The sequence below is a fragment of the Psittacula echo genome (genome assembly GCF_963264785.1).
Source record: "Psittacula echo genome assembly, chromosome: 2".
Lineage (NCBI taxonomy): Eukaryota > Metazoa > Chordata > Aves > Psittaciformes > Psittacidae > Psittacula > Psittacula echo.
In genome coordinates this window covers 62255304-62268561 of record NC_137737.1, presented here as the reverse complement: position 1 = coordinate 62268561, position 13258 = coordinate 62255304, and the positions used below count along the sequence as shown (strand labels likewise).

General features: G+C 36.4%; 1 protein-coding gene across 5 annotated transcripts in view; it reads left to right on the top strand.

Annotated features, from left to right (window-relative positions):
• The window catches only part of ATP9B (ATPase phospholipid transporting 9B (putative)), a 165419-nt gene that overhangs the window by 92035 nt on the left and 60126 nt on the right, over nucleotides 1-13258 (top strand). For all 5 annotated transcript variants that reach the window (XM_080610367.1, XM_080610365.1, XM_080610364.1 and 2 more), the window contains exon 11: nucleotides 3418-3494. In XM_080610367.1, coding sequence (XP_080466493.1) covers nucleotides 3418-3494 — 77 coding nt within the window. The remainder of the gene's footprint in view (nucleotides 1-3417; nucleotides 3495-13258) is intronic.

Genomic DNA, 13258 nt, shown 5'->3' with positions numbered 1-13258 from the left:
AAACTACACTAATGGATTCTATAGAAAAAAAAAAAATAAAAAAAAGTCTATTGCTGGAGAGTACAAGTAACAAGAAAAACATTTGCTATAATTTTGATACCTTTTTTTTAATTTTGGGAACCACAAAATTGGCTTAACAAAATCATGTCGTGTCAAACAACTCAAGCTATTCCACAGCTTTTTTTATATCAACAAATAATGTTCAGGAGAGCGAGATTCCTCAAACTTGCACATTTGGAAGGTGCTTGCTTTCCTTTGTTTCAAGTATGTCTCCTTACCCTTAGAATACCCCATTCTCAAAAATTTCCCTGCCCATGGCAGGAGGGTTGGAACTAGATGATCTTAAGGTCCTTTTCAACCCTAATTATTCTATGATTCTAATAACAGTAAGCTAAATGGAAAAAAAAAAATACCATTTTGTCACACATAATATATACCCAGATGTTCTAGTCTCAGAATTGATAGCTTAGATACCTAAATGGAGAGTCTAACTGCTACCAAATCTGAGGTGCTTTCTGCCCCTCGCTGTGAAGCCCTGACATAGATCTGGTGGCTGTGTATGATGTTTATCTGAACCGCAAAAACTACAAAGACCAATTTGCCAGCATCACACAGTGGAAGCCTCTGGAAGGGGTAGAAATCAAAAGTCCCTCTCTCGAGTCCAAAGCATGCAGCCATCCTTTTGTTGTTCTTTCAGAAGTGAGATAGGAAAAAATATTTTGACTTTTCCCCTTAGAGGCAACAACCCAGTGAGTTTCAGAAAGGTAGCAGTAAGGTATGGAGTCTATGTCTCGTTCTTAATATCTGTATTATTGCTGTGGAATTAATAATACTGCCTGAAAGAAAAGGAAGGCTTGGTTAGTGAAAACTTTAAAAACTGTTATCACTGAAGGGACAGGTTTAAATATTACCAAATAATTTAAACCACTAAGTATTCTGAAAATCTCTTTGGTTATCTTTAATTAAATTATTCTCAGATCATTTGTGCCCATTACATTACTGACTGTGGTGTTTGTTTGTTGAAAACTTTTGGTAGATTTCCTTTTGGAAAGAGAGGGGAAAGTCGGCTATTAAAATTTAAAAAGCCTCAAAAGGTCCACTACAGTATGAACTTTAACTTTTTGCTCTCCATTTACTGTAATGATCAGTGTGGTTCAAACTCCAAACAAGATAATGTAGTTTTCTGAGAGACCTGCTGAGATACCTGTTAAGGAGAGATTTGTATTAATGGAATTTTTTGATCAGGTGTCACTCTTTCAAAGTCACTTTAGATAAAATGAGAACAATTTGTGTAACTGCACAGCTGTAAAAGCACTATTTTGTGCCAAGTCCTCCACACAAATTTGATTAGTTTTGAGCACTCTCTTGTTTTTATATGGTTCATATAGTGCCTGGGATCACACACCAGATTTGGAGCATGTGTGACTATTTGTGTGTGCCCATTCTGCACAAGTCCTCTTTTGCATTTTGTCCAGGCCCACAAGTTTATTCTAGTAGTATCTCCTGTAACTTCTCTCTCTGTTGGCACTCTGCCCTTCCCAATCAGAGGTTGCTTTATAAGAGTCAGTTTGCACGGAGGCCCATACATACGAATACTCGAGTCATTGCTTGTAATAAGCCCAGGCTTGTAGTACAGCTATGTAGCAAAGATCAATAGCTTAGTGAAAGCAGCAGCTCAGTCAGATGTAGCCAAAATTGTGATCAGAATTCAGTCATCAGAATGGATTTTATCCAACTTTCACCCTTGAAACCAACTTTTCAAGAAGCAAAATGGAGACAAGTAGGATGGCTTTTCTCCTGAGCTGCAGCAGCCCAGCCATGTGAAATTTAGTGGAAAGCTGCCAGCTGGAACAGAGAAGTCTTCCCCAGTTTTTACTGAGCTAAGGACCTACAAAGGCAGAGATTGTCAGGGTGTGCAGGAGGGGATTCTCTACAGGATGTCATCCGGTGTATTCTGTTGGACAAAGGTCAGATCAGAGGATCACGTCAAAATAAAGTGTCCCAAAGGAATAGAGGCATTGGTTAGAGACCAATAGAAAGAGTTCAGAATTACGGATCAATGACTGTTACAAGAGTCAAGAGGAATTTTGGGATGTGTTGGGGGCATATTACCTCCATTTTAATGTGCAGATTTTTTGCCGCTTTGGGGAAGATGTTATGTCAGGGGACGTCTTACAAAAAGGCTGTAGTACGGAGGGGAAAATGATAGGGGAAGCTAATTTTTTATCATCCAGAAGATGTAATGTATAGTCCCTGATGTTTTGTGTGTGGACTCAAAGTTCTCACTTTCATTCTCATTTTTCAGTAAATGAAACTTCCTTTCTTTAATACCAACATCTTTAACTGTCATCTATCTTTCTTTGTGTGTTCCTTCAATTTTTTATGACCTGTTACACTACAAGAGTAGCGATAGCAGATCTTGGCACGTGGTCCTGATTTCCAAGGATGAATTAAGTTAATTAATGCCAGATGTATGTGTAATATTTCTGCAGTTTTTAAAGTTTTCTGAGCAGGGTGTTTCTGACATGTTAATTATTTCTTTACAGCATGAAGCCAACAAAAAATATTATTAGTAGTACTGCCATAAAGCATTTCAGGTCACTTAAAAAAGTAATAGAAATAAGGGAGTTGTTTTGTGCTATGAAGTGTGATAGTGGCGTATTAATAAAACCCTAAGGTTTTGTTTAATATAAAACTTTATTTAGTCATGCTGAAACCAAATTTTACTATGCCATGCAGTAAAAATTGACTGAAAGATAATTGGAACTGGGGAATCATTTTTATAAGTTAATAAACAGTAGAATATTTTTGTATGGGATTCTATCAAAGTAATTAATGGAGTGAAGTAGATTTTTACATCATAATAGATGACAGAATATCAGGCTGTTTGTGTGTGATGTTCATTGTACTCATTTTTGTATTCCTTGTGAAATGCAGTTATGCTGTGTGTTAACTTCTGAAAGCAATTGGAGAATATTTTAAGTTAAAATACAAGTTTTTAAGCAGTTACAATGAAAATATCATTTCTATTAAAAAGGGAAGCATGTTGTCATTTCTGTGAGTGTTAATTAAAGAAGTTACAACAACCCTTCATGGTCACTTCTGAAAAATGCCATTCGTGATACTATGGACATTGCATAAGTGTTTGGGCTTTTTCATAAGTTGATTTGTTTGAGGGACAGTAAATTACCACAAGCATTAATTCAGTCAGATTTTCTCTTAACTACTTAATGTCCCTGGAGACATTCAAGGCCAGGCTAGATGTAGTCCTGAGCAGCCTGATCTAGTTGAAGATGTCCCTCCTCGTTGCAGGGGGGTTGGACTAGAGGAGCTTTAAGGTCCCTTCCCACACAAACTATTCTGTTATTCTACGATACTTGACACCTCTGCCTTACTTCTTGTTTGTTTGTTTTTCAGGAACTGTAATTGGTGTTGTCATTTACACAGGCAAGGAAACTAGAAGTGTATTGAACACGTCCAATCCAAAAAATAAGGTAATTTAGCCTTTCTGTGTGATTTCCTACTTCTGTTTTTGTAAAACTTAAAAACAGATTTACCTAAACCCAAAAATCTACAAGTTTGGAATGAGAAATCCGTGCTTGGAAGTGTTTAAGGGCAGGTCGGAGGGGCCTTTGAGCAACCTGGTCTAGTGAAAGCTGTCCCTGCCTGTGGCAGGGGGTTGGAACTAGATCATCCTTAACGTCCCTTCAATCCAAACCGTTCTGTGATTCTAAGTCAGTTCTGCTTCTACCTCATTTCAGAAGTAAAATTTTTCTTCCTTTAACTAGGAGCATTGCAAGTACCAATGGACACATTGGTCTTTGAAGTATAAGTGCACATCTTCAGACTTCTGTACTTCTGTCTCACAGCTAAATGTTAATTTTCACTTCACTTAGATTATTTCACTGTGAAGTATTTGGCTAAATCTACCTAGTAGTTTTAAGGAATGTTTATAACAGACTACTGAAATGTATTTGGGCTCCCCAAGGAAGTAGAGCAAGGTAACTGAGGTTCCAGTCTGTACCCAAAACACTCTTCCAGGGGTTTTTGTAAGCACTGAAAACGCTGTCAGGAGATCTGTCTGTGGAAAAGACATCAGAAGTTTGAGTGCTTCCCTCTGTATGAAGTTCTTTCAGTTCAAAACAAAGCAAATAGCTCTTCATTTCATTGGTAATGTTTCTCATGTGAGTTGGGGAGGGCCCTCAATTATGAAAAAATAGAGCCTACAACTGAAGTTTCATCTTAACAACCTAAACCTGTGTTTAGTACCAAGATCCTTAATTATATTAAGAAAGGAAAAATTCTTGCAAGAGGTTTAGAAAAAATCAGTTGTGACAGGTTGCCATTTTCACACCATTCATAGGAAGTTGCTCTGAGTAGGAACATCAAGAATGAAATGATAATACAAATTGCTTGAAGCAGTTATAGCAGTCCCCTGAGTGTATTGATTTGTGTTTCTAATAAAGAGATGCTTTTAAATGTCGCATTGACAGAGACAGGTGATACGTACCATTACGTGGATTAAGATGGCCTTTTATTATTTTAATCTTTGTAACATACGTTTTAAAACAGAGTAAAATGGAAACAGAATGTTTATAGTGCATAATTATTTTGTCTTCCATCTAATAGAAAGAAGAGCCCTTTAGTAATTTCTCTTAAGAATTCTGAACAACTTCTTCCTAATAAATTATTCTCGCAAATGTTTAAAATGAAAATATTTAATATAGTAAATTGATTGGGAAGGATGCACAAATGTAACACTCTTTACCCAGGTTCAACTGATTTTGGAGGTACATCAGACTTTTAGTATAAGTTTGTTAATTTTTTTTTTTTTTTTTTTTTTGCACAAACATGTCACACAAGAAACTATGATAAATGGTAAAAGGATTTGTGTTTTAATTTTCCCTGATGTTTTCACAATTACTAGTAATAGTAAACAGTTGCTCCAGATTTTCATCAGCAAAGGATTAAGTAGCAAATAAACCTACAAAAATAAGATCCAGTAGCATGTTGACAAGCTGCAGCATGGCTTTTACTATTATGCCAAAACATGTATCATCTTTACATAATACTTTAATGTTACAGCTGCTAACAATTAAATGTGTTCTTTCATCTACAATGGGAACTTAATAAACTTAATATTTTTGTTAAGCACTAAGAAGCAAAATACTACATGCACATGCATGCACATACACAAACTAACAGCCAAATCCAGATAATACTCTTTGGTGTATATTGCATTATCTGTATATGAATGCTATCTAAAATAGATTAGTAACAGTTCTTTAGGGTATGTTTAGGCTGGACATAAGCAAGCATTTGTTTAACAAGAGAGTGGTCAAACACTGGAACAGGCTTCCTAGAGATGTGGCCAATGCCCCAAGCCTGTCAGTGTTGAAGAGGCGTTTGAACAATACCCTTAATAACAGGCTTTAACTTTTGGTCAGCCCTGAACTGGTCAGGCAGTTGGACTAGATAATCTTTGCAGGTCCCTTCCAACTGAAATAGTCTAGTCTAATTAGAAGTCATACTTTTAAATATTATTTTATCTGCCACTGATAAAACCAGGTCATGCTTGTGTAAGTAAACTGTACTCATTAGTTTCCAAAGGCCTTTCAAGGAGTCATGTTCAGTATTCTAAATATGTATATTCATTTTTTTCGTTGAAGGTGCTTGTATGTGTTACTCTGTGCTATTTAACGCTGCAGCAGGTAGACAAGCAGTAGTAAGTTCACTCCTCTGTGTATTTGGGAGAGGGAATCTTCCTCTGTTTTCTCAAGTTTGACAATAATAATTATATGTTGGATGGGGTATGTATCATTAGCAGGCAGAAGGATGGCAAAGGGAGTCTAAAATAGTCTTTGAGATTAGAAGCTATATTACAGTTGAGAGGTTACGTATTCAACAGTTAAAAGCAAAAGTAAATAAATCTGCACCAAACTGTTGCTGAAACAAAATAAATTTAGCAATTGTGATATTGCTGCAAACTCAAGAGGAAGAAAGTCTGCCCACTCTTCTGCTTTAGAGAATTGTTCCAAATACTATTTGGAACTGGACTTAAGTGGTAGACTGTCTCTCTCTGCTACTCTTAGAAAATAATAAAAATAATATTCTAGAGATTTTCTTGCAGAATGTGTTGATATGTTCTTGTTAGGGCTATAGTTCAGTAATGCTCATGTCTTCTGGCTTTAGGAGAAAGCAAATACTGAGATCTCTAATTCTCAATTTACATTGCCAAACTTCAATGTCCAGAAATAAGAAATAAATACATGGGTTTGACTCTTTTACCATTCCTCTCTTCATTGAAATACAGGTAGATGCTTCAGTTGTATTTCTTGCTGGAACATAAAATTGCTGCTGTACTTTGTACTACAAACTCAGTTTTTCTAGTGGCAAACTTTTAGTTTTTCTCCTTAAGGATAGATGCTTTTTGACTAAACCTATATTAAAATTTAGAGGTGCAGACCTGCTCGATAAACATTGAGCAGAAGACTAAAACTGAAATAGGTTTAAGCAAACTTACATATGAAAAAGTGGTGTTCAAGGCCGGGCTGGACAGAGCCTTGAGTGACATGGTTTAGTGCAAGGTGTCCCTGCCCATGGCAGGAGGGTTGAAACTCAATGATCTTAAGGTTTCCAACTCTAACTATTCTATGATTCTATGTACCTGTTCAAGCATGTGGTTTTTCTGTGTGTTAAACTTAGAAGGAGTTATTGTGTTTGCTGAAGTATTTAGTCATTCAGACAACAATTTTCTTAACTTAAAGTCAACACTTAGTTGTTTTATTATAATTATAAAAATGGTTTCATTGCCTAAGGATGCAGACACGGTCTGAAAAACACAACGATAGAGAGAAGGGAATTTTCTTAATGGATCATTTCAATATGTTTTTAATTCCACACAATATAAAGAAAAATTATTTCTGACAAGGTTTAATTTCAGTCTAAAATGATGTATGTTCTGTGCTTCAGATAAATGTAGAAATGGTAACATCAACGTTATTATAGTGTGATGACTCTGCATTTCACCTCATTGGCAGTCACATCAGCTTACTCAGGAATGCAGTTCCATCCTTTAAAGAAAAAAAAAAAATCAGATTGAATTGTGTTCCTCACAATGCTGTAATCAGTAATCAATCCTATTTGGATAGATATTCTTCAACCTTGGCTTTCTGGATGAAGTTGGACTTGTCAATGCTAAAGGTCATTTATAGGTGTTAATTAACCAAGAGGGAAATTAACAAACTAAGGTTATTTATTTATTTTGTCTGGCATTTTGCAGTGTTCTCATTCATGCCTATTTAAAATGCAGAATGCTTTTTTGTTACCTAAATTCAGAGTTGCTTTTGTGGTTTGGTCTTCATAGAAAGCAAGATTGTTAGCACAGCCCTTCAGTAAATGATTTGTTTCCGTTGGTGGCAACAGATCTTGGGGGTGTAGTTGAACACTGTATACTTAGAGTAAGACAGAAATAAATTCGAGGAAATGTATTTTGTGTACTAAGATTGAAACATCAAAATTACTTGGACTATGCAATATATATACGTATAATCAAAATATACACAATAATGCATCAAAATAAGTAGAAATAATCTTAAATATAACTCCTGAGAAAACAGTAGCCTCTGTAAAGGAGCTACAGCATGTAATCTGCCTATCGTGCTTCAGATCAGTACAAAAATAGTTACGCTGCTAATCCTTACAAGCAGCATTCAAAACGCTATTTTTCTCCCCCTTATATTGTGGAATTCTACATCTGCTGTTATATTTTAACATCAGAAGTAAAACTTCATAGTAACCATTCAGTGCAAATCAAAATAGTAATGTGTTTTCCCTAATTCTTAACTAGCCTGAAAGCTAAATACTACATGTCTCATGGTTGGTGCTTTGCTGATTTTTTTTTAAATGTTGCTTGTTTTAAACAAATGAAAATCTAAGAACTGGTATTGATTTTCTTCTTTTGTGTATGTGTTGCTTTTGGTTATTCAAAAATGTGCTCACTGGTGAGCCATGAAGTAATAAAAAAATATTTCTATTCTGGTAAAGTGATGCAAAAATTCACTTCTCTCTGTCTGCCCACAAAACTTCTTTTCCTAGTGTTTTGTGACCAAATTTACTTTTCTACATTTAAAAGGCTTTTCTGTGCTTGTCCTTTCCTCTCCCCATTTTATGGGAATAATTTTCGAAAATACTTCTGTAAAAGGGACACCTACCATCCACTTCTTTGCAGTGAAAGAGAGTGGCTGGAGCAGATTTATGTGTTCCCAGAAGTTGATACCACTTTGCCAATTTACCTGTTCAGCATAGCATTTTCACTACTCCAAATACATGTTTTGCCTGCCTTGACACACTCTCTGAACAACCTTAAATTTGATAGTCCAGCATTTTGTAGTTTCATTAGTAAGCCATTCTTACCTCAAAGGCTGACTTAAATTTCTGTTTATGAGTACCTATGTTAACATTAGTAGTTCTTCTATGTTATGCCACAAGTCTTCTCTGTAAGAGGAGTAACATCATCAATCCTGTTTATTGGTATAGACAGAGGGAAGAAAACGCCCCATGAAATCCCCTCTTCAAAGAACACAAACAACTTGCTGTTACCTGAAGAGCTTCAGAAGGGCCTTAGAAATGTGTTGACTTTATCCTGTACTGTTATGCAGGGGCCTAGTAACTTCAGTTGCACGTTTTTCTTATTAAATTGATAATTTGATGTTCACAGTCTGTATGAGAAATTGAGTCTATTTCTGTGTCTGTATGCCTGTAGGGCCTATCATAAAAGCAGAATTGTAAAAGTTTCTGTGGGGCTCTTAATGACAAATTGCAAGTACTTCTTAGAACAAAAGAGTTTATGTAGCACTTTTCTGTGTGTAATCCTCCTAAAAACTCTTCTTTGTTATGCGATAAAATTGAGAAAGCTGTCACCTACAGGTAGTAAGTAGCCCCCAAATTTAGTTTGTCTCCTCTGCCCAGAGCTTCTGTCCAAGGAAGTGCTTAGCCACCAGCTTCCCTTGAAGAGAATCGCTATTTTGGTGTACAAGAGAAAGGCCATGAAGAAATACATTGAATGTAGTATTGGTGCTTTTCTCTCCATATGCTGTTACCTCTGAGCAAAGGAAGGAAAGTAGCAAAAGATGGAAAATAGAATAGCCCCTCCCAAAATCTAGAGTGTCTCAGCGAGGCTGAACAGTGTTAGTTAAGGAGGAGCACAAAAGATGTCTTTCCTGAAAAGTTTGGGAAGAAAGATCCGAACAGCACAGGAGCCACGCTTGTTCTTCCAAATCTGGAGTTAGAACATAGGATGCTTGGAAACAGCAGTGTTTTGGCAAACCAGAGGCAAAATTTCTATGTCCTTCACTCTGAGACAGAAAGAATATCTAGCTACTGTCATTACCAATAACTGCATTAACTGAAATAACAGAAGTGTGGATTTCAGTCCCCAGATGCCTGTATGTAAAGAGTATATTTCCATGTAAAGGAATGAGGTTTTCAGTTTTATATAGAAAACTGGAAGATTACTAGCTTTATACCACTATACTAAAACAATGAGATAACAGTAAGACTGAAATTCTTAATTGACTTCTTTGAGTGTGTGGACAGCATTCACTTAAAGCAAACTAGTATGCTGTACAAATTTATTTGGGGTTTTTGTACACTCCTTTGTTTCTTTTGAAGCACTCTCTATGATTTTTGCAATTGCTTCTTTTCAGAGTCTTGGTATGACATTTTCACCCAAATTACCAGTGCTTCTCAAACAGCAGTGTGTATGTATGTATGTGTGTATATATATACTCTTCTTTACATTCTTCTCTCCAAAAGTAATGAAATGATAAGACTATGGGGAAACTGAGGCATAAGAGATCAAGGACAATAGGGAGAAACAGGAACAAACACAAACAGCAAAAAATCAAGAATTGAAAGTGGTCAGTTTAAGGCATTGGGCTTCATGTCTCATACATACTGTTATATCTCAGATACTACTACTATTTGGTTTGCATGCACATGATGTCTGTAGCCTTAGAGCAAACTTGATCCTAATGTATTTTCTTTGGCATCTGGAAAATAATATTAGATCATCACTTGGTTATCAACTTTGCTGTTATATCCCTGGGCTACAGAATTAAGTTGTTCCGTGACGTGGCCTGCTATCAATTCATAAGTTAAAGTTCCAGAAAACCTGTGCCCTGACGTCTAATTTCTTCTGAAAGCAACAATTAAACATGTTATGCAATTGGTATACTAAGTAATGTGATGGGTCTTTTGTCGTTACTGTAATTTAGCATGGTGCACTGCATTGCTAGGCAACATCTGAGTCACCCAGCTTAACTGCTGCTCAAGTACTGAACTGAAGGGTTTCTCTATGCTATGCTATGTTATTGTGCTACATAGAATATGGATGTTGAATCAACACACATATATGTGACCAGGTGAATTCTACCTCACCTGGTACCACTTTGTTTTACACTCCCACTGCAATGCAAAGTATATGCAAAGATACACTGTTTAGTTCTAAACAAAATAGTGGTTCTATAACAGTATACAAACAAGCAAGGGGAATGGCTCTTTGGTAGTGAGAAAGTATTTTCTCTGCATTCTGGGTAAATTTCTAGGTTTCCTGTATGTTTTAGAGTTAATGTCAAACTATTCCATTGATTTTGCTAACTGTAAAATTCCAACAATGTTAAGTACATTCCCTATTTATAAGGATATAGCAAGATAAAAATTGGTATGTTACAGAATGTGAATGACCAGCCATAAGCCATGTCTAACCTAACGTCTTAAATTTTTGTTGTTTTCACTTATTGATGTTTTGAGATACATCACTTCCTGAGACAGAGACTCCCATTAAAAGTGGCTTGGTTTTGTTGTCTTTTAGTGTGTTTTAAAAAGGAGTACGTTACCATTTAGCTTAGCAGCTAAAGGTTATTTCAAACCAGTGTTTGAGGAAGGATCAGTGGTGGAGTTAAATAATTTCTGCAAAAGTCCCTAAAATCTCACAACAGTCTGAACAACTCTTAAAATAGATTGTTACAGAATAGCAGCAACTTGCTGCTTGTTCACTAGCAACACAGTGCACTTCACCTGTAGTAACCTGTAGGCTAAAACAAATGCGTTGGGGTAAAAAAAAATAGAAACCGTTCAAAATTCGTTGTTCTACAGAAGACAATGTGAAAGGCAGATTGCTCGTGTAGCTGGTATGAGTGTCCCTGTGAGCTGTTAAACAAGGCAGTCCCTGGTGGCTGTTTTCTCTCAGCTGCTGCCTCCAGTGCTGTTAATCAGTTGCAGGAGTTTGCTTTTTCACTTGCATTGCTCCTTACGGCTTTGTTGCCATGCAGAGTTAATCGTGCCATTGGCAAAATGCAGCTGCTGGGAGGTGGAGAGGGTAGGGGCAAAGGGCACTGCCTCTCAAGATACTTATAGCCTCATCTGATTGCTTAGAGCTGCATCACCTTCATAATGCTCTGCCTGCAGTGCTGTGGTGGCAGTGTGCAAGCCAGAGTGGTGGTAACCGAAATATTGATGTTGGGGAAATAGACCATTATGTTTTTTCCTATGTTAAGGTTATGTTCTGTGTATCAGGTGTTTGTAATAAGAGCAGTGTACCATTGTTGACACTGATTTTTGTGTTGTGCTGTTTTTGTGGGGGGGTTTTGTGGGGTTTGGTTTTTTTTTTTTTAGTTTGTTTTTCTTATGCGTGTCTTATTAGAAACTGAAACTTTTAACTTAATTGTTCTGTATGCTTTCCTCAGTAAAGATGAATGCACTCACTCCTGGAACTTAAGCCTTCTAAAAGCTTGATACTACAACTGTGTAAACCGTTAAGAGGTCTTATGATTATTAGAAAAACCTATATTTTTTCTTTTGCATCACCTTAATAATTAGTAACAATAATTAGTAGAATTCTTTTCACATGTCTCAGAATTTGCTCATTTTTTTCCCCAATATGGAAAGGAATTGCATAGGAAGAACAGAGAGATTAGTTTTTGTGGTGGTTGTGTTCAAAGCAAATTAATTATAATTTTTTTTTCTGTTATTATGAAAGAGGAGTGTCTTACATGTCATAAACTAGGATCTTTCAGAGACCTGCAGAAGATTCTTGAAATAGACGCTCATCTGATGGTCACATCTTGTAGCAAGGTGCTTTACAGGCATTACTGTTCAGCTGGCTAGCCTTCTCTTGTACAGCAAGACAGAGCTTTGGTGTGTTTTTATTTATGAGACTTACTAATTTATGCAGCTGAAGTCTGATGTATTTCTCTAAGTACAGGAGGCTCAGCAACCATCATGATTCACATGACTTGAAATCTTAATCTACAATGATGAATATCTAGAGGGGAAATTCTATGCATATCAGGGCATAGTATTTGTTTTAATACAGGCTGAAAGTAGTCATAACTAAGGTAATTTGCTTATTTCTGTTTGCACCCTTAAAGTAACAAGTTTGTCATATCCTTAGCAAATATGATCTCTGCCCCTTTTTTACCTTAGTTCAGAGTGCAAACCTGTGAATAGATTTAGCATTTAAATCAGCATTTCGGCTTGTACTGTTTGAAAATAATGTGGTTTAGATTGTGGATTAGTTTGCAAAGAGTGGATTGCTCTTCATATTCTGAAAGCTAATTCCCTTCCCATCATATCTCTTGGAATGTATCCTCAAACACTGTTTATACAAAGCAGTGTGCAGTTTCATTTATTTTATGATTTAGAGACTTTGTGGAATCTTTTCTTAATCTCATAGACTCCCAGGAATCTACTTAAATATTTTGTTTTATAAAAGCAAAGATAGATGATTTGTGACTCAGCTGAAAATCAGATTTACTAGTGCCTTCAGGATTTGAGGGATAGGCTTTTTCTTCTTTCTATCACATAAACTAAATTAAAAAAGCCCAACAAACCACCAAACAAACAAAAATAAAAAGAACTATGCTGTAAGTTTGAAAGGGGTTGGGCAGTTGTTTGCTTCCCTTCTTTGAAGGAACTGTTGAGGTTTTTTTCCATTTATTGTGTTCCAATAGCCTTCCACATGTATGGCCTCTGTTTCTTAATGTGACCCTGCCAACACCAGTCTCTGCTTTGTATTGCATAGCCCTTCCTTCTGACTACCTTCCCCCTTGGCTTGTTCTGCTTCTCCACCCTATTGCACTCTTCTAATATTTTCAGTAGGTCCACCTACCCCTTTTTTTCCATCTCCATGCGAACCTTGCACATCCTTGTTTTTCTCTGACCATGCAGCCCCATCGTGAAAAAGAAAGTTTAATCC